Source organism: Zea mays, chromosome 1 (genome assembly GCF_902167145.1).
Source record: "Zea mays cultivar B73 chromosome 1, Zm-B73-REFERENCE-NAM-5.0, whole genome shotgun sequence".
NCBI lineage: Eukaryota > Viridiplantae > Streptophyta > Magnoliopsida > Poales > Poaceae > Zea > Zea mays.
In genome coordinates, this window is record NC_050096.1 from 34,315,558 (window position 1) to 34,342,754 (window position 27,197).

At 45.1% G+C, this 27,197-nt stretch overlaps 2 protein-coding genes across 9 annotated transcripts; both read right to left on the reverse strand.

Annotated features, from left to right (window-relative positions):
- Window positions 1-627: 627 nt before the first annotated feature.
- Window positions 628-15,234, reverse strand: LOC100277079 (uncharacterized). Of its 4 annotated transcripts, none has more exons than XM_023301805.2 (5): window positions 14,977-15,234; window positions 14,583-14,874; window positions 1,575-2,108; window positions 1,297-1,425; window positions 703-1,204 (listed from the first exon to the last, which is right to left on the reverse strand). In XM_023301805.2, the coding sequence occupies exons 2-5, from the start codon at window positions 14,733-14,735 to the stop codon at window positions 1,007-1,009; spliced, it is 1,014 nt and encodes a 337-aa protein (XP_023157573.1). In that variant the 5' UTR covers window positions 14,736-14,874; window positions 14,977-15,234; the 3' UTR covers window positions 703-1,006. The 4 variants fall into 4 exon arrangements, with proteins under 4 accessions (NP_001337174.1, XP_023157573.1, XP_023157572.1 ...); XM_023301804.2 differs by having other exon boundaries at window positions 14,583-14,903; window positions 14,977-15,230; NM_001350245.1 differs by having other exon boundaries at window positions 628-1,204; window positions 14,583-15,116.
- Window positions 15,235-19,816: 4,582 nt separating this feature from the next.
- LOC100282291 (uncharacterized) lies at window positions 19,817-23,432 on the reverse strand. Of its 5 annotated transcripts, XM_020551534.3 has the most exons (8): window positions 23,133-23,432; window positions 22,992-23,037; window positions 21,860-21,958; window positions 21,719-21,775; window positions 21,582-21,645; window positions 21,287-21,505; window positions 20,351-20,609; window positions 19,817-20,206 (listed from the first exon to the last, which is right to left on the reverse strand). In XM_020551534.3, exons 2-8 carry the CDS (start codon window positions 23,021-23,023, stop codon window positions 20,091-20,093), a joined length of 846 nt encoding a protein of 281 aa, XP_020407123.1. In that variant the 5' UTR covers window positions 23,024-23,037; window positions 23,133-23,432; the 3' UTR covers window positions 19,817-20,090. The 5 variants fall into 5 exon arrangements, with proteins under 5 accessions (XP_020407123.1, XP_023157967.1, XP_035822949.1 ...); XM_023302199.2 differs by having other exon boundaries at window positions 19,817-20,609; XM_035967056.1 differs by having other exon boundaries at window positions 19,817-20,609; window positions 21,860-22,544; window positions 23,133-23,423.
- Window positions 23,433-27,197: the final 3,765 nt, after the last annotated feature.

The following is a 27,197-nucleotide window of genomic DNA, read 5'->3' on the forward strand; positions in this document are numbered from 1 at the left end:
GGATGGCCCCTTTGCACGGGCGCGTTCCAGCAGACTCCGCATTTGCACTTTATTCGCATGCATGTATAGACTGACAATTGGGTCCCACAATACATGCTTTTAATTACACTATTTCTCAGACTTGTTTGAAGAAGAGAGAGAAGATGTGGAGAAGGGGAGTGGAGATGTCTAGCGTGCATTATAGGGAGAAGGCTGTGGAGTCTGTTGAAACTGTAAACAGTGCCACAGACCAGCATAAAATACGAATACAGAGTGTAATAGGGTGACTGCTGGAGTTGGTGTAACTACATATTGTCGCGCCACCTACTAGACGTCTAGACACCCAGCAGCTTGGGCCTCGTGCAGTTCTGTTTCGTGGGCTGCCCCAGCGCCATCACGGCCAGCCAATATTGGCCGCAGATTTCTAAAGAGCATGTTCAATTGTGTGAGCTATAAAAATATTTTATAATTTAAAAATGAGTATAATTTATAGAATTTATGACACCAATAAAATATACCGCTTCAATAATAAAATCCTAATTCTAGATTATAAAACAGTCTACTACAATGTAACATATTTGAGGCCCTTGATAGTATGCCCACTGTTGTGTAGGATATCCTGCAAACTTTCACTTGGTTACCTTTAGGCTCGAGTGTATAACATCTGATTGAATGACTGTGTATTTTGCATGCATCGAGTAACATATTTCTCCGAGCTCCAGCAAAACAAAATTTAGAATAGCTATTAGGTTGCCGTCGATGATATGTAATTATGTATGGCTTGAACGCCTTATTCCAAACTTATATGTCAATCGGGTTAACAAAACCAGATGATGGCCTTCATCTTGACATCTTGTCATGTTGCAAACTTGCGACAAGCTAGCAGAGCACAGTGTGAGATCAGTCAAAAAAGCAGTCCCTGTGCGAGATCAGACAAAAAGCAACTACGCAGGCACTGCTCAAATACCAACAGTAATGACCCTGGCCCGTTCCGTTTTCCCAGTACGTTTCCGTCGTACGTTTCCCTTCAGTTCACCGACGATGATGTCCCGGACAAAGGCTCGTGCACGACGACGTCGGTAGAGACGAAGACGGGGCTGTCGTTCAGCCTCAGCATGATAGCCCTAAGGATTTCTGTGAGCGACTTCTTGAACTCCGCTTCATCCACTGCCTTTCCTTCTTCGACGCCCGCTGTCTTGATCGACTCTTCCACGACAGCATCCACCTGGCGAACAGATGGTTAAAAAACATGAAAAAAAAACTACGTCCCGATTGATCATACATCATCAGTGTTGTCATTTGGAGATGAGACGATACCTCTTTCACAGCACTGTAATATGGAAGGCTTGCAGCATCGGCCATCTTGTCAAGCGCGGTTATGAGGCACCCCTTGGACGCCTTGTTCTTATCTTCTGCTGCCAAATTTTTCCAGACAGAATCCAGCAGCTGGTGCACAGAACAAGATTTAATTTAATTTAACACACCTCGGTATTGCCATATTGGCATTCCGCATTCCCCAACAATAGCAACTGAACCTTCTGAAATCACAAGTTCGAGTTTGAGAAAAGAAAAAAAAACAGCTTGGCTTGGTGTACCTTGTCCAACTCGAATTTGTTGGCCAGCAGCCTCTTGACGCCACTCCCGTCATAGTGGTTCTCGGTGTGCGCGACGATCACAGGCTGCTCCTGGAGTCGATCAGCGACGGCGCCCAGCAGCTTCTTCAGCTGCTGGAACAGGTCATCGCGGGAGGCCGGCTGCTGCCCAGGCTGATCGGCAGGAAGAAGCTGCTGCAACGCCGGCTCCACGATGTGCTTCGCGACCCAGGCATCTGAAGCCGGGGGCACTCCGTGGTCGACGGACAGCTTCTGTAGAGCGGCCAACACGCATTGGCGCGGTGACGCGACTTCGGAACCGAGATCGACGACCTGCGAGAAAACGGCGGCAGCTGTGGGCTCGTATCTGCTGCCGGCGGCGAAGTCCCTGAGGTCCTCGCCGTCCATGCGCAGTATCACGAGGGGGTCCCTCTTGAGCCCCGCCGCCATGCCGAGGAGTATGTCCGACAGGGCCTCCTGGAACTCGGCCTTGCTCACCTCGCCCTGGGATGTCCCATGAGTCAACTCGCTCACCACCTGCACGTGTTAAACCGCATGCGTTAAAAAAAATGATAAGCCTTAAATTCAAAGGTTAAGCTATACATAACGAGAGATAGTTTAAGGGGTGTTTGGTTTGTAGGGACTAATGTTTAGTCCCTTCATTTTATTCCTTTTTAATGTATAAATTGTTAAATATAGAAACTAAAATAAAGTTTTAGTTTCTATATTTGGCAATTTTTGAACTAAAATGGAATAAAATGTAGGGGCTAAACATTAGTCCCTAGAAACCAAACACACTCTAAGTAGAATACACATAGTTCAAAATATAGCTATAAAAAGAGACTTATACAATACTAGTTGTCCCACTTGTTTACACGCTGTGCTTTTCGAATGATATGAACATGTCGATTATTGAAGCCTATCATGATTGTAGATCCACACATAATTGAATTCATGATCTATATCTCCAATCATTCTTTTTTGGAAAACTACGTGCATAAAGTTATCGAGAGAACCTGTTCGAACCGGTTTTGAGCCGGCGGACAGTCCGGCCCTGAGGCCGGACGGTCCGCGGTCCGGACGGTCCGCTCCTGTGGGCCGGACGGTCCGCGCGTGCGCAGAACAGATTAGGGTTCCGAGTTTTGTGCTACGGTTGTTAGCTGTATTCGCGGGATTAGCTCGGAATCAGTTGTGTAAAGGGTCCAGCCCCCCTCCTCTATAAATAGAGAGGTCTACGGCCGATTTGTAATCATCAACAATCGAATCAATACAACTTTTATTCGCATTTTATCCTAGGAGTAGTTCTAGTCTAGTTTAGGTTTAGCCACTCGATCCCCAAATTCTCCGCCTCTCCTCGACTCTACGTCGATTAGAGGAGTCTAGGTCGGCCTGCCCGAGCCTAGACACCACCTAGGATCTCTACTCCCCGACGGGGTCCCTCCCGGGAGTGAGATCCAGGCGCCGTCGGCGATCTTCCGCCGTCCCTGCGTACGTGCGGACCGTCCGGCCCCAGGGCGCGGACCGTCCGGCCGTCAGGCAGAAGTCCCAGCAGCGCATCAGGCCGCGGACCGTCCGGCCCCAGGCCGCGGACAGTCCGCCCTTGCGCAGAGAGCACCACCGCGCCTCGCACCAGGCCGCGGACCGTCCGGCCCCTGCGCGCGGACCGTCCGCCCCTGTGCAGAGGGCACCGCCACGGTTCTTGTTGAGTGTTTGGCGCTCCGAAAAGGCGTCAACATACTTTTGGCGACTCCGCTGGGGACAACATATCTAAGCTCATCAAATCGGCCCTCAATGGCCGGTTCAAGGGATAGCTCTGATATTTCTCCAAGCAACATCATAGAGCCGACTTGGGAAACCTTGCCGGCTGACGAGCAGCTCCAGTTCGAGGAGCACAAGGAGCGGATGATCCAGGAGGCTAAAGCAAAATTCTTGGCCAACTTCAAAGTGGACAGGAACAACAAGGTCGTCCGACATCGGGCGACGGATCCGGCTTCGCTCCAACCCACGCCAGATATCCCCAATGTAAGTAATACCAACGATCTGCAATCTCTTAGAAATTATGTAGAAGATCAGCGTGAACAAATGCAGAACATCATAGGGGGTATGCAGAGCGATCTTAAGAGACTAGTACGTGCATTTGATAAATCTAGTACCGCAAATTTTCCTTCGCACGAGGTTGAGTTAGGAGATAACGCGTGTAACCCATCGGCTACAGGTTGTCACGACCAGTCACAACCCCTTTATGGGATGCCGATGGACACATACCCTAAGCAACCGCAAATCGGCAGCAAACCAGCCGATCTGCACATGCCCGGACCGTCCGCACGTGAGCGCGGACCGTCCGGGCCAGCAACAGTCGGGCCTATTTTTAATGAGTTACCTAGGTATGCGCCCGAGCCACCACACACGGCGCAGAACCCAAACTACCCAGACGGACGGCCCGCATATAACCACGGACGGTCCGGGTACGTATCCGGACAGTCCGCGCATGAGTCTTTTGAGGAGAATTATTACATGAATCCTCGCCCGTCCCAGCAACACTTCCCATCACACTATGCGATGCACCAGCCCATTAATTCAGGATCCAGAGCCCAGGAAAGCTTTCCGGCCCCACCTAGAAGGCCGGAAAGAAACGATCAAACCTATGAGCCATATAGGGCAAATGGAAATGCACCACGTAGCTCAAACCAATGGGGGGAAAGACAACATGCTAATATCCAGCCAACCCCACCTATGTTTGACCAGAGAGCCGGTGGTCTCGCACCGGCTGCCATTGATATAGTAAGGGAAGAAATAGCCGGGGCGTTCCGAGATAAGCTCGGAGTAAGCATGGTCCCTGGGGGGCAATCATATCGGAAACCTTATGACAGCCGATTTGATCACCACCCATACCCACAGGGAACCAGGATACCCGAATTCACAAAATTTTCGGGTGATCAAGGAAAGAACACACGTGAACACATAGGCCAATTTTTAGCACAATTAGGAGAGTTGGCCGACACAGAGGCATTTCGCGTACGTTTATTTTCATTATCTTTAACAGGAACTGCGTTTGCATGGTACGCCACTTTACCTCCTAATTCCATTTCATCATGGGGGGATTTAGAACAAAAATTTCATGATCATTTTTTCTCCGGTGACTATGAGTTGGATTTGGTAGATTTAGCGTCGTTGCGACAGACAAAAGATGAATCGGTTAATGATTACATCCGGAGATTCCGAGATACAAGAAACCGATGCTTTCAAATTCATTTAGCAGAGAAACAGCTAGTAGGATTAGCCTTTAATGGTCTGCGATATTATTTAAAAGAAAGATTAGAAGGCATCCAATTTTTTACACTAGCACAGTTACACCAGAGAGCTTTGGCTTGCGAAAGCCGGAGCAAAGAAACTGCTAAAACAATGCGTCACAACGTACACATAGTAGAATGCGACCAAAGTAGCTCAGATGACGAATCAGCAGAAGTGTACGCTGCTGAAATGGTTTGGCCAAAGCAGGCCAAATCTTCGGCTTGTGCTTCCTTACAGCCGGTTCAAAAGAAACGGCAAGAGGAGGTAAAGTTTACATTTAATGTTGGTAAATGTGATAAAATATTTGATGAGTTACTTAAAATGGCAATATTAAAATAAATCACACTGTTCCATCCGCCGACGAGCTAAAACGTCGTGCGTACTGCAAGTGGCATAACTCATTTTCTCATGCCACTAATGATTGTAATGTATTTCGGCGACAGATTCAATCGGCCATTAACGAAGGACGATTGAAATTTCAGGAAATGCAGGTGGATACAGAACCCTTTCCGATGAACATGATTGACTTCGAGGGCAAGAAAGTCTTGGTTCGGCCAAATACAGCCGATAAAGGCAAATGCAAGGAAATAATCATCGGCAATGCTAAAAGGGCCGATGGAGATTGTAAAGTTGCTTGCAGGAAGGTGGTGGCCGAGAAGACTCCCGATGGAGGGGAGACACTGAAGGTGACCATCACAGCCTCTAACACTGGGGGGCAAGCGCAGACAGGGAGACAGTTGCGGGAACCCGTGCTGCGCATCACGGACAGTCCGCCGTCCCGACGCGGACGGTCCGACGCTTCCCCGGACGGTCCGGACGACTCTGGCGGACGGTCCGGCCATGCTCAGGACTCGCAGCGACCACGTACCTTCAAACCACGACGACCAGAGATAGGTACGTGGAAAACAAATACATTTAAAGCAGCTGGTCGGCTGATCAAGCCTGGCCCGACTTTCGATCAATTGTTGTCTAAATATGTGAAAAAGAAGGCCGGCCCCAGTGACCGGCCACCGAAGCGACCCCGCTCACCCATTCATGAGCAACATCAGGTCAGGCCGATTGGACCACTTCACCAATCGGAAGAAATGAAAGGTCCTATTGTACAATTGAGACCTAACATGCCGACATGGACCCCTCCACCCCCTTATCCATCTATGCCATATCCATACACATACTTACCTCCACCATATGTCCCAAATCAAATGTGGGGCATGCCACCATATCCATTTGGGATGCCACAGTACCCCGCCTGGGGGGCACCCCAAACATCCGTTTTTGATAGGTTGGCGCCGCCAGTGCAAGACCGATTGAGCGCTGCTGAATCTGGTCACCAGGCACAGGCCCAACAAGATTGCCGGACTACTCGGCCTCCTAGGCCGACCAATCCGGCAGGGGGGCATATGCCTGCAACAAAAAAGGACATCATCAAAATAGGCACTGCAGATGTTGTCATACAAGAAGATAATAAAGGGCCGATGATTTTCGGCGAATCGGCCAACACAACCGAAAAGGATACGGCTACCATCAAAACAGTCGATCCAAAATACTCCATGCCTCGATGGTGCCCAGCGGGATTGACACGATCCCAAAAGAGAAAATTACAGCGCCTAAGAGCAAAGAAGAGCCAAAAGAAGGAGGCGGAAAAGACATTTAATGACACACATCCACTATACCCGCCACCGCAAAAGAAATGGAGACCGAAGGCCGTTGAGAAAAAACAAACGGCCACAGAAATAGAAAGTCAATCTGCACCAGGCGCGGACCGTCCGGCCCCTGCGCACGGACCGTCCGCCGTTCACCAGGAAGTCTCTGGACAACCTGCACCAGGCGCGGACCGTCCGGCCACCCCACGCGGACCGTCCGCCGTTCACCAGGAAGCCTCCAACGACACGACAACATCAATGGAAGAGGACGACCTGCTGGGAGAAGACCTGGTCGACTACGAGGCTTCTCCAGAACACCCAGGTATGGATGTAAATATTATTACATTTTCTGCCGATTGTACTATCATCGGCGACGATGAACCTGTTGTTGCCCAGTTTGATTTTGGTCCTAAAGAAGCCGCCTTTACTAAACCAAAAGAATCGGTAAATCATTTAAAGCCGCTCTTCGTGCGCGGCCACATTGATGGGATACCGATTGCTAAGATGTTGGTAGATGGAGGGGCGGCTGTAAATCTAATGCCTTATTCATTATACAGAAAATTAGGTAAACAAGATGACGAACTTGTCAAGACCAACATGACCCTCAGCGGTGTTGGAACTGATAGTTCGATCAAAGCCAGGGGAGTCACGTCCGTTGAATTAACCATCGGGACTAAGACCCTTGCTGCTGCATTCTTCGTCGCTGATGTAGAAGGAAATTACAGTTTAATCTTAGGAAGAGATTGGATTCACGCCAATCAATGTATACCTTCTACATTACATCAAATGCTGATACAATGGGTAGGCGATGACATAGAACAAGTACATGCTGATGTATCGGCCTGCATCGCTGTGGCTGATGCCCCTGTACTCTGGACTTACGAGACTGCTACATGTCTCACAGGAGTAGACTTTTCTGATTATCAATTCATAAGTATAGATAAGAAAGGTTTCATTCCTGTAATGCTAGAGCCGATGGAGAATCGGCTAAATCCTAAATAAAGTTAAATGATGAATACAGACAAAGTTCATGAGTCTTTGGTCACGGACAGTTCGGCCGCCAAGGCCGGATGGTATGGTCTTTCACAAAAGAGTTCGGACTTTAAGGCCGAACATCTACCACAGCGAAAAAACAGTATTACGGATGATCCGGTCCCCGAGACCGGAAAGTCCGCCATCACGCAAAGATCATCTGATTCCTTTGTGGGAGACATGATAGAGGAATTCAGAGATCTTGATAAACTAGGACAGGGGTTTACATCGGCCGATCCTTTGGAGGAGATTGACATAGGAGATGGTAAAACTCCAAGGCCGACTTTTGTAAACAAGACCCTGGAGACCGATTCTAGAAATGAGATGATCGGTCTATTGAAGGAATATTCAGATTGTTTTGCTTGGAATTACACTGAAATGCCTGGACTAAGCCGAGAAATTGTCGAACATCGGCTGCCTATTAAGCCTGGTTTCAGACCTTTCAAGCAGAAAGCTAGAACATTTCGTCCAGATCTTCTCCCACGAATCAAGGACGAAATCCACCGGCTGCTAGAAGCTAATTTTATTAGACCTTGCAGATACGCAGAGTGGGTCTCCAATATTGTGCCGGTGGAGAAGAAGGAGTCAGGTAAGCTTAGAGTATGCATTGATTTTCGTAATTTAAATAAAGCAACTCCTAAGGATGAATATCCCATGCCCATAGCCGATACATTAATCAATAATGCATCAGGAAATAGGATTATTAGCTTCCTTGATGGTAATGCCGGATATAATCAGATTTTCATGGCCGAAGAAGATGCGTCTAAAACGGCCTTTATATGTCCAGGCTTCATTGGTTTATTTGAATGGGTTGTCATGACATTCGGTCTTAAAAATGCTGGTGCTACTTATCAGAGGGCTATGAATCTGATCTTCCATGAGTTGTTAGGAAACGCTGTGGAAGTCTACATTGATGATATTGTAGTCAAATCGGCTGAGTTTAGTTCTCATATAGCTGATTTGCGCAAAGCCTTTGATAAAATGCGTTGGTATGGTTTAAAAATGAACCCACGTAAATGTGCTTTTGGAGTGTCGGCTGGTAAGTTTTTAGGATTTGTCATCCATGAACATGGTATAGAAATAGACCCTGACCGAATCAAGTCTATTCGGAATGTGGGGCCTCCGACGTGTAAGGTCGAAGTGCAGAGGTTTCTTGGCAAGGTGAATTATTTACGAAGGTTTATTTCTAACTTAGCCGGGAAGATTGATGCCTTCACCCCTATCCTTCGGCTTAAGAATGATGCTGAATTCACTTGGGGGGCAGAGCAGCAGAAAGCATTTGATCTCATTAAAAAATACTTGTCTTCGGCTCCCGTGTTAAAAGCACCACAAGTAGGAGCACCATTCAGATTATACATTGCAGCTGAAGACAAGGTTATTGGGGCTGTTCTGACACAAGAAACTGAGGGGAAGGAGCATGTGGTGACATATCTAAGCCGAAGGTTGGTGGATGCTGAAACAAGGTACACTTTTATTGAAAAGTTATGCTTATGCTTGTTTTATGCATGCACCAAATGTAGATGTTATTTACTGTCTAGTCGTTGCACTGTTTCTGGTCAAGCCGATGTAATCAAGTACATGTTGCATAACCCAATTATGAGTGGTAGAATTGGTAAGTGGGCTTATGCACTCATAGAATATGACTTGGCTTATGAACCATTGAAATCTATGAAAGGCCAAGTCATAGCAGATTTTATTGTAGAACATCGGGTTAATGATATTCATGAACTAGACATATCATACCTCACTATTACTCCTTGGATTTTATATTTTGATGGATCGGCTTGCAATGAAGGGCAAGGAATTGGCATTGTGCTTGTTTCACCAAGTAATGTCTCCTTTGACTTCTCTAGCCGATTGGAAACGTATTGCACTAATAATCAAGCTGAATATGAGGCCCTCCTATTCGGTTTAGAACTGTTAAATGGTATGGGAGTAAAACATGTGAAGGTATTTGGTGATTCTCAGCTGGTTGTCCAACAAGTGTTAGAAGAATATCAATGTCTTGATGGTACTCTAAATAGTTATCTTGAGAAATGTTGGAGCATAATCCATTCTTTTGATGAATTCAGTATTCAACATATCTCTAGAGTTGAGAATCATAGAGCTAACAACTTGGCACAAGATGCATCGGGTTATCGGATAAAGAGAGGGAAATTTCACAAAACTGAAAATCTGATAACCAGTGCAGAGCCAAATTCCCAGGTCGCGGACCGTCCGCGTGTTGACGCCGGACCGTCCGAGGTTACCAGAAAGGTTCTCTTAATCGATTCGGCTGACAATGAAGCCGATACAAGTGATTGGAGGACACCTATACTTAATTATTTGCAAAATCCCAATATCAGGACAGATAAGAACATTCGGCGAACAGCTTTCAAGTATGTTTTGATGAGTGATGAACTTTACCGCCGAACGGTTAATGATGTCCTGCTTAAGTGCTTGGGCCCAGATGATGCTATATTAGCCATGGCCGAAGTACATGAAGGGATTTGTGGTACCTATCAATCAGCTCCAAAGATGAAGTGGTTGTTGCGAAGGTCTGGTTTTTATTGGCCTAGTATGACAGCTGATTGTTTCAAGTACTACAAGGGGTGCCAAGTGTGTCAAAAATTCGGCGACCTACAGTTGGTCCCTGCAGTCGAATTACATCCTATCATCAAGCCTTGGCCATTCAGAGGATGGGGATTAGACTTTATTGGAGAAATTCATCCTTCATCATCAAAGGGGCATCGGTTTGTGTTAGTTGCCACTGACTATTTCACCAAATGGTCTGAAGCCGTTGCTCTAAAGAACATGACGCACAAGGAGGTAATTGAGTTCATAACTGAGCATATTATTCATAGATTCGGCATTCCCCAGACCTTGACTACAGATCAAGGTACTTCTTTTATGTCAAAGGAGGTACGTGAATTTGCTGAATTATACAGAATTAAGCTGCTTAATTCGTCTCCATATTATGCTCAGGCCAATGGACAGGCCGAGTCTAGTAATAGGACGTTGATTAATTTGATAAAGAAAAAGGTATATGATAATCCTAGACATTGGCATAAGATTTTGTCTGAAGCTTTGTGGGCTTATAGAATATCTAAGCATAGTGCTACTAAAGTATCTCCTTTTGAGCTTGTCTATGGGCAGGAAGCAGTGTTACCTGTGGAAATAAGTTTGAATGCTGTCAGGTTTGCCAGACAAAATGATCTAACTACTACTGATTATTATAATTCAATGATGGATAATATTGATGAGGTGACCGACAAGAGGATGATAGCTTTGGGAGCAATAGAAAAGGACAAGATCATGGTAGCTAGGGCCTACAACAAGAAGGTCAAAGCAAAATCATTCCAAGTAGGAGACTTGGTGTGGAAGACCATTCTGCCTCTAAGGAATAAAGACCGAAAGTTCGGGAAATGGTCGTCAAGCTGGGAGGGTCCTTATAAAGTGAAACAGGTGATGTTTGGTAACGCTTATTTACTACAAACATTACAAGGCAAGGATTTACCTAAGGCTTTGAATGAGCGTTTCCTCAAACAGTACCATCCTAGTATGTGGCAAGATGCCTAAGAAAACCGATGTGGTCACATCGAGTTAGTTGCTTTTGGTTCGCCCAGCTCCACCAAAAGGCAGGGGGCATATGTTCGAACCGGTTTTGAGCCGGCGGACAGTCCGGCCCTGAGGCCGGACGGTCCGCGGTCCGGACGGTCCGCGCGTGCGCAGAACAGATTAGGGTTCCGAGTTTTGTGCTACGGTTGTTAGCTGTATTCGCGGGATTAGCTCGGAATCAGTTGTGTAAAGGGTCCAGCCCCCCTCCTCTATAAATAGAGAGGTCTACGGCCGATTTGTAATCATCAACAATCGAATCAATACAACTTTTATTCGTATTTTATCCTAGGAGTAGTTCTAGTCTAGTTTAGGTTTAGCCACTCGATCCCCAAATTCTCCGCCTCTCCTCGACTCTACGTCGATTAGAGGAGTCTAGGTCGGCCTGCCCGAGCCTAGACACCACCTAGGATCTCTACTCCCCGACGGGGTCCCTCCCGGGAGCGAGATCCAGGCGCCGTCGGCGATCTTCCGCCGTCCCTGCGTACGTGCGGACCGTCCGGCCCCAGGGCGCGGACCGTCCGGCCGTCAGGCAGAAGTCCCAGCAGCGCATCAGGCCGCGGACCGTCCGGCCCCAGGCCGCGGACAGTCCGCCCTTGCGCAGAGAGCACCACCGCGCCTCGCACCAGGCCGCGGACCGTCCGGCCCCTGCGCGCGGATCGTCCGCCCCTGTGCAGAGGGCACCGCCACGGTTCTTGTTGAGTGTTTGGCGCTCCGAAAAGGCGTCAACAGAACCTTTGATTATATATGCTCTTCCAATTGCATCTTGATTATTAACCGGATAACTCTGAATTTTCTTGTCCTTGAAGGTGACTACATATATCAACAACGCGTTGAATGTTTTATGACTAATATGGCATGATAATAGAAAATTTCGTTACTAAATATTTCTGTTTATAACGCTAGAGAGGAGCTAAAAAAACTATTAGAAAAACTACAGTATAATTTATAGGGGATAAAAGATACTAGTAGAAAAATAAACGGTAACGAAAGCCAAGTAGCTATATTTAATATATAAAAATAGAAAATAAAAATAAGGTTCAACATCATAGTTAATTGGGGTGCCCCACAGGATCTGTCAGTATCCTACCCAACATACCCGGTGGGTCCGCCCTTGGTCGGCAGCGGATGCAGCCACTGCCAGAGGTAGGATCATTCCAGAGGCGTCGGCCGTGCCGAGACAAACAAGTCGATTTGAGCGATTTCACTTGTAAAGATGCATGTGCAGGCCCTCTACTACTGTCAGGGCTGGTTTGGCAGCCGCTTTTCCCGCCGGGATCCCGGTGTTTTCCCTGTGTCGCCAATCCCTGCGCTAAATTTTCACGGACCATCGCTCCATCCTGTTTGGAAACCGGCCCCACGGGTATACTGGCCCATTCTGAGCCCAACTTACGCGTGGAAACTCGCCCGACCTTCAGACGTCGGGCGGCTATCCCCGAGTCCCGAATCGTCTCTTCTTCTCGCCTCCTCTGTCACGGCCGGACGCGCCGCCACCACTCCGTCAGTCGCCGTGCACCCCTCCGCCAGTGATCTTGTCGGGTAAATCTAGCTCCTCTTCCGCACCTTCTTCTTGCTAGGATTTCTTTTTTCTGTTCTTGCTGCTTCTTGGACAGTGACGAACCCGGGCTAGAAGCATGGTAGGATCTGACGCGACCGCTTTTACTCTCTCTCGTGGGTGCTGGCCTTTTTCCATATCCACTAGGTGCAGATCTAGATCAGTTCATTATACCCTGTGTAGATCTAGAATGCTTGAATGTTGGGGCGTGGGGATGAGTCTGCTTTCCTTTCGCCAGTCTTTGCAACCTTGATTGGCTGCCATCATGTCATCCTCACCTCCGATGCAGCAGTTGATGTCGACCTAGGAACTGCACAGAGTTTATTCGACAATATGCTCATGAGGTATATCTTACGCATTCCAAACCAATTTTGCCAATGCTAAAAAGTCTGATGACCCCTCTGTGTCCATCTATGCCGTCCAGATCGCTCTCTATGTGTACCAAAAGGAACATTTGCTTCCACAAAGTTGCCATCGTTCTGATGATAACACCTCACGAATTAGCTTCTGTGTTTCTGCTCTTGTGTTTGATTTATTTAAGCTAATTCTTATCTAATATTTTATAGTTAAAATTACACGTTATTGTTTGCACGTCATGTTCACCACCTCTCTGTCTTGTTGTAAGTAGAAGCTGAGCTCGAGCTTACGATGTCTTTGGTTGTACTGAAGATTATCGCTCAGTTTATTTTAAAGTTAAAATTACATGCTAAATGCAGTGATCACTTGCTAGTTTAGCCTACTACATTGTTTGATTACTGCATTGACCCTACTATGCTCACTGCATTAAATTTACTACATCAAATTTAATGCCAAATCTTCAAAATCTGAGTTCAGAATGGAGAAGGAAATATTCAAAGCCACATCAAATTTTCTTAGAAGAGAGAATTTACTACGTGACACGCGAGAAGTTAGCATTGAGGAGCAGCTTGGGATGTTCATGGTGTAAACTAAATATAGCTTCCAAGAACATGTTAGCAGCATACTTCTGCAAGTTTCTTCGCTTTTGTCATTTTCTAGTTGTAAAATGTTGGTACATGGTGTAAACTAAACTGTGTGTCAATTGGTACTACTTGGTATTTGCAGAGTGCTAAGTGGAAGCAACACTTAAAGCTGACATGGAGAAGGAAAATGGAACAACAATCCACATGAAGCTTGTAAAAATGGAGTTAAACTAATAATTTATTATAGTGTCAAAGTTCATAATGAAAGGACTTGTACTATGTTTTTACGCTATAATAATTTGTTGAATATTAGATGATCATGTCCTGTGCATGTTTTTTTAGATTTTTAGTGATGTTTCATTGTGTTTTTGTTTTTCTAAATAATTCCTATTTTTCTTTGATTTTTTTTATGATTTTTTGAAGTATTTTGTCTTAAGAGGGGTTTTTAGCCCCTTGGTTGCCAAACAGTGGCAGGGAAATACATCGGAGTGGAAAAAATCCTCCCAGGGAATTAAAGTGTCATTTAAAATCCCCTTGGTGGATTATTTCTCTAGGTTTTTTTATCTATTTGTTGCCAAACTAGCCCTCAAAGGTTCAGGGTAATATGTTTTAGTAGTTAGGACTGCGATGTTTTAGCTTCTGCCCCAACTCCAATGGAATGCCCTCGTGGCTATGGCATCTTGACATGGACCTTACGGGCAAACATGCGTTCTGCATTGCCTTCGGAATCTGCCATCTGTTCTGTTGATCGGGGTCTCGGGGATCCATGACTGACGTCCCTTTGTTTAGCAATTCTCAATTATTGAAGTATTGATGTACCGACAATCCAATCCAAGCATGTACTATTATGTATGTAGTACAACAATAATGCTTGGAACCGCCAGCGCGATCATCAGCCACCGTACCATGCTAGCAGCTTTCTTGTCTTGGAAGCATAATTCGATCGGGTGCGTACCTCTGAGCAGACATGGTCGGCGTTGGGCGACGCCCCCTCCGCGGGCAGGCCGAGCGCGGCGCCGATGTCTGCCACGGCGGGGCGCAGGTCCCCCACGGAGAGCATGCCGTCGCCGTCGGCGTCGAGCTGCCGGAACTTGGTGTCCACGAGCATCCCGAACGCCTCCCGGTCCTCCACCAGCTCCCGGATCTCCGACCCGTCCACCACCACCTTCTCGCCGTGACGGGGGCGGCCGCCCTGCCCCTGCCCCTCGCGCGCCTTCTTCCTCCACCACCGGAACCAGCTGTTGCTCCTCTCCATAGCGCCCACCACCCCCTCGCCCTTTATATACAGAGAACACAAGTGGCCTCGGCGTGTATGGAAAGTTGCACCGGTGGCGGAGTAATTTACTTACTAGTACTAGCTGTGTAGCAGCACCGCGGCAGGAGGGTCGAGCGAGCTCGCTCAGTCGTGTCGCGCGGCCGGTCGCTTTGCGGAATCGCGCCTCGGCGTTTGGTCTGTCCCCGCGCCGAGCGTGGAGACTAAAAAGGCAGGAGGAGAAGACGACGAGCCGGCCGGGCAAAAGGGGGCGTGCGTCGGCGGCTGGATAGCGCGCGGGGAGAGGGACACGTACTCGGTACGTGTGGGACGGTGCCCACCAGGTCGCCCGCCCACATGTTCCGCGCGCTGCTGCTGCTGGTGTGGTCGACGCGACGGCCACTCCAGCCCGGCCGCACGCGGTCTCTCGCTCTGTCCGCGCGGTGACCGTGACGGCGGCGGCGACGCATCCAGCGTGGACAAAGCGTGCGGGGTGTCCGCGGAATCCCGCTGCCCGTCGCGCCACGCAACTTGGGTCGCGTACGTACGTACGTACATGATCGAAAGCAGGTAGCGTTGGTGTGCGTTGTGGTGTTTGCGTCTCCGGCGGGGGAAGGCATATGTCATGGTCGGCGCGCGCGCGGGGGCGCGTCGTGATGATTGGCAGCTGGGAGGATTCCCGCCGGAAAGCGACGGCAGGGTGGTGGCCGACCCGGCCGGCCTTGTCGTCCTTGGCACGCCTGCCAACGACGACTGCGTGGTGGTGAAAGGGTCTGGCGAAAGCGACAGGCTAGGGAAACAAGGAACATGTCTTGTTTTGACATATAGCATGACAATCTCTTTTTAATTACCGTATAGTCCGTTCGCTTTGATTAAATTCAGTTATTTAGACTGCAACCATAATTTATAGAAACAACACACCATAAAAGCCCAGTATCAGTATGGATTAAAGCTAAGCAAATATGTTAAGAATAAAGAAAAGGGCTGAAATGTGCTCTAATCTTTACTACTCATCAGATGTACCCAGCAACAGCTGAGAGTTTGTGTGAACATGGATGCGCAGCGCTTCTCTTCAAGCGCAATATATGCAAACCACCTACCACTGTACTAGGACCCATCATCAGCACCCCTTCATCAGGTCCTAACAAATGTTTCCACTTGTAAACTAGCGAGGCGTATCGGCAGCATGGAGTGTCCACGTGGAGCATCCCAGTGCCGCTTGTTATGCTTAGAAAAAGACAAACTGCTTGACCTGATTGAAGCTCGTTTGTCTCTCTGCCTCGTATACTTCGCTTGCTCCAGAAGCATCCCAAGTGTAGTTGGTGTCACACATTTTTTTTTTGTCTTTTTTCATGTGTGGTGCCTAGGAGAGCTACACCCACACCGGTACAAAAGGCACGAAATAAGTGGCTTAGTTTGGGTACTGTAGTACTGACTTTAATCTATATATATTAAGTGGATTGAGATGGATTGAATAGTAACTTAAACTAATTTATATCTTAATTTATTTTAATATATTTGGATTAGGTTAATAATAAAGTACCCAAACAAGGCTTGTGGTGCTGCTATATACACCGGTCTTGAGGCTTCTCATCAGCCATTCGTCCTGTCCATTCGCACAATCAACTATGCTCTGCTTACGAGGAAAGCGCAGGTAAAAAAAACAGATGGAATATATCCTGAAGGGTCGTCTATCCTAAAAGCATCTCCAATAGTTATGTAAACAAGTCCCTAAATATGAATTTAACTAGTTTTCAAGAAAAACTCTACTCCAACAGTTATGTAAATTAGTTCCCTAAATTTACAAACTTTCTACAAAACCCAATTTTATCCCTACATTTATCAACCTGGTTGGGACTCCCTAAATCTAAAAATCATACTTTTGCCACTGTTTTGCGCTCTCATTATCCTGTTAGCCACAAATTCATCTCTAGCGCCCAGATGTCTTGATGCCGCCACTGCTAGACAGCCTCTTATGTCGAGGCATCGTCATAGCACATCCTGTGATGTCTTCACGCCATCACTGTGACCGTCTGGTCTTTCATCGATAACTTCGACCTCTCAAGACATCAGGGAAAGTTATGGTATTGATTTTTTGCCGACAACTCAATTAAAAATAGAAGCATGCTCGCTTATTTTTTGTTGACGTAGACTACTTTAAAAATTAGCAACCAATAAATAGGGAACTGTTGGAGCACATGCATTTTTCTACTCCTTAAAATGTTTTAGCAACTTCTTAAATTTATAATTTATGGTGCTAAATTTACATAACTATTGGAGATGCTCTAAATAGCCGCTTCCAATATTATGCACTATCGTGGAAAAAGGAAATCAACTAAGGAGTAAGGACAGAAGCATGTATTCGTTTGGCCCGTCAATAACTCGGTAAATTAGTGTTTTTTACACTTTTACAGACATCAAGAGATACTCTCTCCAATCCATATTACGAGATATTTCGTCTTTTTAGAGAGTTAAAAGCATATCAAACTTAAATAAAATCATTCAAAAAACTACGACAGCAAAATAAGCAAACTATAAAAATATAATTCACGAATAGTCTTAAAAAATCAAATTCACAAAAAATACAATAATACTTATATTTATTATCATAAATATTATCATTTCACTATATATATTTAGTTAAATTTAAGATAATTTAGCTGTCAAAACAATTTAAACAATTTACAATTCATATTAGATGGAATACTACCGTTTCAAATTGTAAGCTTTAGTTTTTTTATTTTGTCCCATGTTGATTTTTTTAATTATAATAGGTACAATATATTGAATGTGTGATATGTGATACTGCAGTCAGGGCAAGCATGTCACGGCCACAACTTAGGTTGTATGACACTCAAAACCACTTACAATACATACATCAGATATGTAGGCACACATGCCCATGTGGACTGCACCATGAAGTATAATCAAGTACAAAAGACTATATCGACTACCAACTACATCTATACTGAACAACATGACTTTCAATGCCCATAGATGTGACATATCATACATTACCCTACACTAGGTATGACAACCGTTTGGAAAAGGACATCGGCTAGGAGCATGGGCTCCAGTACTTGAGTCTTAGTTGGTGGAATCCAAGATTTATAACCTCTCTTTCCTTGCCCTATGAAAGTGAGGGGTTGAGTAACAAAATAGAGGGTTTAGACTTTAAAATAGGGATCGCACATTGTATATTTTTTGGACACTCTTGTACTCGAGTTCTTTCGGTAGATAGACATAAAAGTGGGCTATGACCATTAGGCTAGAACCCTACCACAACCAAGAGGTGAGAGTGAGCTAGAAGGTCTTGACTCATTAATGTTTGAGCTTGTAATCTTTTCATCAAGTATGTTCACCAATCGATGAGTAGCAAGAGGACATAGGGTATTATGCACACTGTAGACTGAACCTCTCTAACTGCTTATGTGCTGACTCCCACTTATGCGTGGATCTAGTATGACCATCAATTTGCACCATGCTCCTTCCTAACTCTCCTTAAGGCCCATATATGGCCCCACACAAAGTGGGCTGACTGCACAGAGCCCCCCAAAATTTAGGGCTCTCAACTCTTGTTGTGTTGGATATTTTAGGTATGCCTGATCGACGAGATATAATCACGTACAGAAAATGAACACGAATAGTCATTCATGTCGCTGCCACATCGCATGATACAGGGACACATGACCGTCGTCGCCGATCCTGCAAGCCATAAGGTATCTATTGGCGATTTAGACAACTATTATGTCTTAGTAGTCAACTATGCAGTCAGCACGTAGCAACAATATCTAATAGCAAATTTACTACGCTGCAGGCAAGAATTTAAATCTTACATGCAGAGATTGTGACTTGATCATCAATTGATTCCATCAACATCAGATATATATTAGCCAATCAAATCACTAGTATATTTTTACTGTAGTCACTAGTGATTACAATAAACTAAGCCTCATTAATTAAATAGTATATTCATTTTACTAGGTATGTACTAGTTTAATTAATTAATTTGGCCATGTTTGTTCCTAATAATATAGAAAGATCAATTTTATTCATCACGCCTTCAAAAATTATAAAATATGATTCTAGTTATGAAAATAGTAAGAAAAGACATGCTCCCTTTGGTATTCTTTACACTGGTGTTGAATGCAACCACACCTATAGTGCATAGAAAGTAGGAAAAAGTCCAATTGGCTGATTGTCACGTTGACATTGTAAATATGGGGACATATCTGGTGTACATGAAAGATTGGTGCACATGGTGCACATATTAAATCATCACCACTCATTTTAAATCTAACGTCTCTAGTTGATCATTCAATTTACAAATAACACCTTCCACCACTACACACCACCACATTGGAGGGTGTTCTCAGCAAAATATACCAAACAACTAGAAACGTTAGATCTAAAATTAGTGGTGATGATTTAATATGTGCACCATGTGCACCAATCTTCCATGTGCATTAGATATGTTCTCTGTAAATATAAGAGAAATGTGGCGTCGTTCCCTCCGCTCTTTTCTTATTTCTCCCTTGCCTTTCTCTTATTTATCTGCCATCCTCTCTACAACTTTATCAAAATCATATATAGATTGTAGTGTCTAAACTAGTCTTGTATTAGAAAATTAATAGAGAGTAAGCACAATTAATTTCGATCAGTTGTACTACTGAATTTATCCATAAAACGTTTAGTACTAATATATAACATAAAAACTGTATTTTAGAGAGCACCTTCCAATGATTAGAAAGAACTGCGAAACCCAGATGGACCCCTATCCAAACCCACCCCTACACACCGTGACCGTAGCGTGTACCAGGGAAGTGATACAAACAAGTATTGAAGTACTGGTACATGGAAAATGACAGAAAAAACAGCTGCGCTTGTTTGCCCCAGGCCCCAGCGAATGAGAACTGTTGAATGACACATCTTGAGAAGATACCCAAGGAGTGACCAGATTGAAGCGTGTAATGTTGCAATTACAGGCATTCGTTGCCCATGCCGCTAAACTATATACAAATGCGGAGGGGAACTGTTATTTACAACTTAAATCACACAAAAAGGTACTAAGAAAGCACGGAAATAAGATAATTAACTCTGTGTCACAAGAACCAAGTGAACAACAACATATCTCCATTCCAGCAAACAACATGTGAGCCTAAAACTCGGAAAAAGATCAATACAATGTGCAGGGAAAACAACGGCATGCAGCTAATTCCCAGCAGAATCCTCGGTGGCCGTGCGCCTCCTTAGCTTGGCGCGCGTCACACGGATCGTCTCCTCCATCGGCGTCTCCTCGAGCGCAGGGTCAAGCTCTTCCGCGCCCTCTGCAGCATCACCACTGACCTCATCGATTGCCATGTTGTCTACTTCTTCGGTCTCAGAAAGTGGTGGGGCACTAGGCTCGGATTTTGGTGAATCTGCACTTGTGGCTGGAGTTTGAACTGGGTCGACAGCAGGTTTGACCTCACCTTTCTTTGGGCTACCGCCAGGTTTTGGTGTGGATGCAGCTGCTGCAGGCTTTGTGGATGCCACCGAACCAGGTCTCCCTGATGTTTGACGCTTGATCTTGGGTGAAGATGGAACGGGTATAGTCTCCAGAGATTGCTGTGCCATTGCTGCTTGCCGAGCAGCAATAGATGCTCCTCTGCGCATAACAGGTGCTGCTTGTTTTTGTGGTTGCGGCTGCTGCAGCTCCACCTGCACTTGTGGTTGCTGCTGCTGTGGTTCCTGGAAGGCATTAAAGCATGATTTAGATGACCTTTCTTGTCCTACATCCCTCCCTATGGCATACCACATACAGAAGGAATGCCTACATGGAACAAATTTCTGAGTTTATCCTGAGTATGAACTTGTGTTAGCAATTGAAAAGGAACCAAACGACCATAAGTGCCTTAGTACTTGGTAGGATATGGCTCAATGATGCTGACATGCTATCGCAATTTATGATATGTTCCAAATATGCATACATATTGGTGACCCTGCAGACAGTTGCTGATGAAAGTAGCATCTGGTATTTAGCAGGGGCCCATGAGTTCCTCCTTTGCTCAATCACCTTGGCCACATAGTCTGTTGTGGGTGTTTTGGTCATAATAAAAACTGGCAAGCACTTTAAACTTTCTAACTTGAGGGGGCCAAGGTGATTTATAGTCACTCCCTATGTACTTGTTTCTCTCAATGAAATGAACGCAGCTCTCACGCATTTTTGACAATACCACTTGGAAGCAGTAGCGAATGCATCTTTAAACAACATAGCTGCTAAAATTAGTCTAACATCATGATCAATATTGCATCAGAGAAGAACATTAAAAAAAGTTTTGAGTATCTGTGTAAACATGATGAACACTTAACAACAAATTATTCAATGGATTTTTTTTGGACAAAAAAGAGAATACATTCGACCAAACCTGATGAGGGTGCAGCCTTGATTTCCGAGAAGGGGACTGGGCAGCAACATATTTTAAAACGTCAAAGAAAGTATTTTGCCCTACCGAAGCAGCCTTATGGAAGTAAAGGACAACCATATCGGTGGCTCGAGCTCTGAGCTCAAGAAGATTTCGGTCGATTTCATTCTCATGCTGAGAAATATATGGCTTAAAGAAAGTTCCATAAACATACGTAGTTCCCTGTAATGAAAACACACATCAGCCTGTGCCAAAAAAAAAACTGTAAGATAGAAGAAGCAAAGGACAAACTAAGTACCTTTGTCTTAGGGTACCACAAATATACAAAGAACAACACCTTTGCTTCTGAGTAAAACGGTAGCCTTCATCATGAGCGCACACAATGTTAGAGTATGTCAATGAACTGAAGAAAATCACAAGCTTTCACAGTCTCACCATGATATTGTAAAATCTCCAAATCTCTCCAAAACTGTCAACAGGGCAACTAAAATCCTAGAGACAGGAAACGAAACTAAATTTGACAGATTGTTCATGGAAGTCAATCTTGCGACCAGACAATTCACTGAAACACCTTACCAATACTGACACCAAAATATGAGCTGCTCAATCTGTGGTTTGTTCAGTTCAACGGTCTTGTAGCATTCATAGGCAGGATAGGCATAGCCAAAAGCCAGCCTACAGGAAATTGGCATATCAAATGCCGGAAGATAAATGGCATGTTAGCACTTGTATATTATGACAAAAACCTGTTCTTTCTCATACAGTAAGTTGGCATTTCAGGGGGGAAAACTATTTGTTTTATTTCTTTCCTTTATTCTGTAATAAATCACAAAAAGAAAAGCTGCCAATCTAAAGCTGCATGGTTTTAGTATCAAAGTATCCTTCAATAGACTAGCACTTTAGATGCGCTCAAAAAGATAGATAAATCATCAACACACAGATGGACAGGATCAAATCTAGTTCTTGATGAAGCAGGTCACAGATAAAAAAAAAGAACACAGCAATTCGACATATCTTAACGCATACGGCAGCATTCTCCGATCTTAACCGTTTGAAGAAATATGATTAATAGAACATCATCATAAAGAATAAGGGAACGTATCATGTACTCATGGAGCTCTTGTGCTCATATAAGCACTTTAAATCTGGTGCATTCATTTCTCATTCAAGTGTGAATAGACATTTCCTAGTTTCTTCTGTGTGTCACCCTTGTTGCGTCGCGCCGCCTGTCTCTTCTGTGTGACACTGCTGCCCTCACCCCCTGAATGAGAAATAAAGACACTAGATTTAAAGTGCTCATATGAGCACATGATACGTTCCCAAAGAAGAATGCGTCGAACCGGAAGAATAAACGAACATAACCTTTGCCCGTTGTGCAATGCATTGAAAACTTGCTCCCATGCTCCTCGAGAACAATAAAATACTTTTGAATGGTTGCGTGCTCTTAGCCTCATTTTCCGGCGAATAACCAGGGGGACAAATCGATAAGACAGAACGCATCTCCTCATTTTTTTAAGAAAGCAGTATGTTAAGAACGAATGAAGAGTTTAAACCAAGAAGAGACTGAACTCTCTGAATGGGCACCCACAAAATCCCATTTCAAGGAAACAAATTCAAACCCGAAACTCATGCCTCTGATAAGGCTCCAACCTCAACATGTCAATCTACAAACAACATGCTACAAGATTCGGAGCAATAGAGCGCTTACAGGAGGACCCTGGAGAGGAACCCGCCCATCATCTTCTCCGGCCACTCTGTGCGCGACCAGATCCGCCAAAGCGAACACAAATCAAAACAACATCACCGCACCAGCACATTCAGAAGAGAAACCACAGAGAACCGACCATACCGCAAAGAAACCTTGCAGGAGAGGGATCTGGCCGGGAGACGACCGGGGCGGTGGATGGACGGAACAGACGGAGCCCGCCCGTGAGGAGGGAGAGAGGAACAGTCAGGAGCTCTGGTTTCCCCTCTCTCTACGCAACCCGTCTCCTCCGGCGGCTAAAAATACCGGTAATGCGGTGCCATGGAATGCGGAGAGGGGAGCCGGAAATGTGAGGAGAGGAGAGGCGAGCACGTCCGCCGTCAGCTCACACTCTGGCTACTGCCTCTCCAGTTCAAGTTCAACCATGGGTGTACCAGCAACATTTCTTTAAATAATTATAAATACCACTGTCCTTCCGTTTTGTTTTAGCTATTATTTTAAAAACAAATCACGTTTAGAACTCTCGCGTCTAAACCGCTACAGTTTCTCATGATATAACTTTATTTTAATAAAACTTAAAAATATGTGTTATTTTAATTGGATGAGCGTGAACGTAGAGTCAACAACCAATGATTAAAAATCACTTGTAAACAATTTTATCTTATTTATGTAAGTAATGCGGTTGCATTCCTCCATTGCACTTCATGGGCATGATGTCCTTCCTTTTAAGGCGGGCTCCATCAAGAGCCTCTAATCCATCAAGAGCCTCTAAAGCCTCCTGTACTCTAAATATGAAGAGATTGACACTGTCTGTAGAGAGAAATTTGAAATATCAGATGAGATAAGGGATGAGATAGGAGATCTACTGGAGATAGCCTAAGAATCTTGCTTGCCACTGACTTAATCCAGAACTAGGTCAACTATGAACAGAACACTAAAGGGTCGACCTACATTCTACTTATTTGTAACTCTGCAGCATATGCATTCAGGATTCAGAGACCTAACAGAAGAAACTGACATACTAATAGATGCCAAAATTCTTGCTTTGCTGACTTAAATACCAGATACCACACTAGATATTGCACTCGAAGAGCATGTAAAGTTGCACACTTCAACTTTAACCTCATTGAACTTATCAGGTGACTTAGCTAGTGATGGCACCAGACACCTAACCCAGTTAACGACTAGTTTATAGTCGTTGGATAGACACCATATGTGTTCAATGTCGTATTCGGTGGTGTACCAAACATGTCCAGTGCCACCGAGTTCAATTTTTTCAAGAGGAAATAGTTAGATTCCTTTGTGGGATTATAATTAGACCCATTGGATAGCCTTGGCTAACATCCCTCGACCATTAACACTTACAAACCTCTTGGGGCTTGAAAACACACTCCACTCACTTGTAACTAGTAGATCATCACTTGGGTGAGATTGGAGCACTCCTAGTGCATAACATTGAGTTCATGCATCTTATGGCACTATTTGAGTGACTTGGGCTAGTTATACATCTATTATTATTGATAATTTTCATCACCTAGATAGCTCGATGATTGTGAGATCATTGAGCAATTATTGGAGATTGTCACTAGCTTTGATCATTATTGTGAGGGGCGCCTATGCTTATTCTCCATGGGAGATTCGTGAAGAACAACTATAATAGAATAGTGGCTTGTTGGAGTGCCTCGCTAGAGTGATTCTTATGACATCCTTCTTATGGGCTTGTCTTGTAACACTAATTAGCATGCGAATCACCTAGTTTGAACTCGCTACAATGAGTACGTAGTTCATCAGCATGCAACCAAACCTCTAGGATAAATATTATGTCAACTCTTGTCTTATGTGGTTTGAACACCAAACTATCCTTGCAATTTCAATTGTTGTATCATTTTAGTACATCAACTCTTTGTGTATTAGTATTTAAGTTGTATGTTTTGCTTAGTGAGTAGTTTGTATTCTTTAAACAGATCTTTCTCAAGCTACTAGCCTGATTAAAGAGATAACCTAGAATAACTTATAACTAGAGAAAGTAAACGCCTTCGCGTATCAAACATATCAGTTCTAGTTGTATGTTTTGTAGGAACAATTTTTATAGGCTATTCAAAACCCCTCTAGTCATCTAGGTCCAATCATTAATCCCAATTGTCTCTAAGGATTAGTGGCAGGATTATGTGAGATCAATGACGAGGATTCAATTTTGACCCCTCATGTCATGGGTATTCACTAGAACTAGGCAATTATGCATCCTATGACTCTTTGCTACTCAACTGAAAGGATCATGATGCACAAGAAGGGGGCGAATTGGGCTTTTCTAAATTTCTTGCAAATTATTATACCCTAATTGTAAGCCCAACTTCACTCAACTACTTAGCTAGATCACAAAAGCTAGGGAATGCTAAACAAAACCTACGTCATCATGGCAAATACTAGGAATGTAAATACTCAAAGTAAATTACTCAAAGTAATTGTGGAATGTAAAGCAAGGGTAGGAAAATTCCTTCGATTTTTTCCCAAGGTATCGGAGAGTCGACACACTCCACTAGTCCTTGTTGGAGCACCCGCGCAAGGGTATAACTCTCTTTAGTCCTCGCAAGGACCAAGTGACTACTACGAGATGATCCTTTGCCTCTCCGGTGCGGTGGATCCCTCACGACCGCGTACAATCGCCGAGCTAGGTCACCAACAAAGCCTCCAGGGTGATCATCGAGCTCCAATCATGAAAGGGAAATGTGCCCTTGAGAAAATTTCAATAATGTTTTGGTGATTAAGTGCCCAACACGGTTAATTAAGTTCTTATGTGCCAAGTAAAGTGAGAAGTGCAAATCAAAGAAAAAGGTACATTTCTAGACTTAGTACATTGTTTTGAGTACTAATGTGTTTTGTCTAAGTGCTAGAAACAGTGAGAGAAGAAAAGGAAAAGACTTGGCTCTGTGCAGCCAACTCCAGCTCGGGTTGGCACACCGGACTGTCCGGTGCGCCAGGCTGGTCCGTGTGAACTCGCCGCTCTCGGGACTCGACGGCGGCGTACGGCTAAAAATCACCGGATCGTCCGGTGGTGCACCAGACTGTCCGGTGAGTCATCCGCGGCGAACTCGTCGCCCTCGGGAAAAGCAAAGGGGCAACGTGGCTATAATTCCTGGTGGTGCACCGGACTGTCCAGTGAGCCAACGGTCGCCTGCGCCAACGGTCGGCCGCACATTCTTCGCGCGACACGTGGACTGCTCCAACGGTCAGCTGGTGCATCGGACTGTCCGGTTTGCACCAGACAGTGTCCGGTGCGCCAATCAGCCCAGAGGAGCAACGGTCGGATATGCCACATTTGGAAGGAGATCGCGCACCGGACCGTCTACAGAACCTGTCCGGTGGCGCACCGGACTGTCCGGTGCGCCACTCGACAGAAGGCAAGAATAGCCTTCCTTGTTGGTCTTCAATGGCTCCTAGCTGCCTTGGGGCTATAAAAGGACCCCTAGGCGTATGGAGGAGTAACCCAAGCATTCACTAAGTATTCTAAGGCATCCAGACTCTGCTCCCGCACATTCGCTTTGTTGTGTTAGAGATTTGAGCTCCATTCGAGTCGCGAACTCCCTGTGTTGTCAATTGAGCTCAAGTCTTCACTTGTGTGCGTGGGTGTGCTGCGGATTTGTGTCTTGTGTGTGTTGCTCTTCCCAACCTTACTCTGTGCTTTCTTTGTGATCTCCTTTGTAAGGGCAAGAGACTCCAATTTGTGGAGATTCCTCGCAAACGGGAACAATACTCTAAAAGAAAAACCGTGGTATTCAAGTTGATCATCGGATCACTTGAAAGGGGTTGAGTGCAACCCTCGTCCATTGGGACGCCACAACTTGGAAGTAGGCAAATGTTACTTGGTCGAACCATGGGATAAAAATCGTGTGTCTTGTGTTGCTTTCTCTATGATTGTTTGTATTCACAAGAACTCGCTTCAAGCCACTTGGCCGTACTAACACTTATAACTAAGCTTTGTGGCTATTAGTGTTTGATTTTTATAGGATCACCTATTCACCCCTCCTCTAGGTGCTCTCAATTGGTATCAGAGCTGTACTCTTCACATAAAGGACTAATCGCCCGAAGAGATGGATCCTAAGGGAAAGGGGATGGTGGTCAACGACAAGGAGAAGGAGTCCATCTTCAACAAGCCAAGGGACGACAAGCCCACTGACTCAGGCTCGAGTCACAAGAAGAAGGACAGGGAGA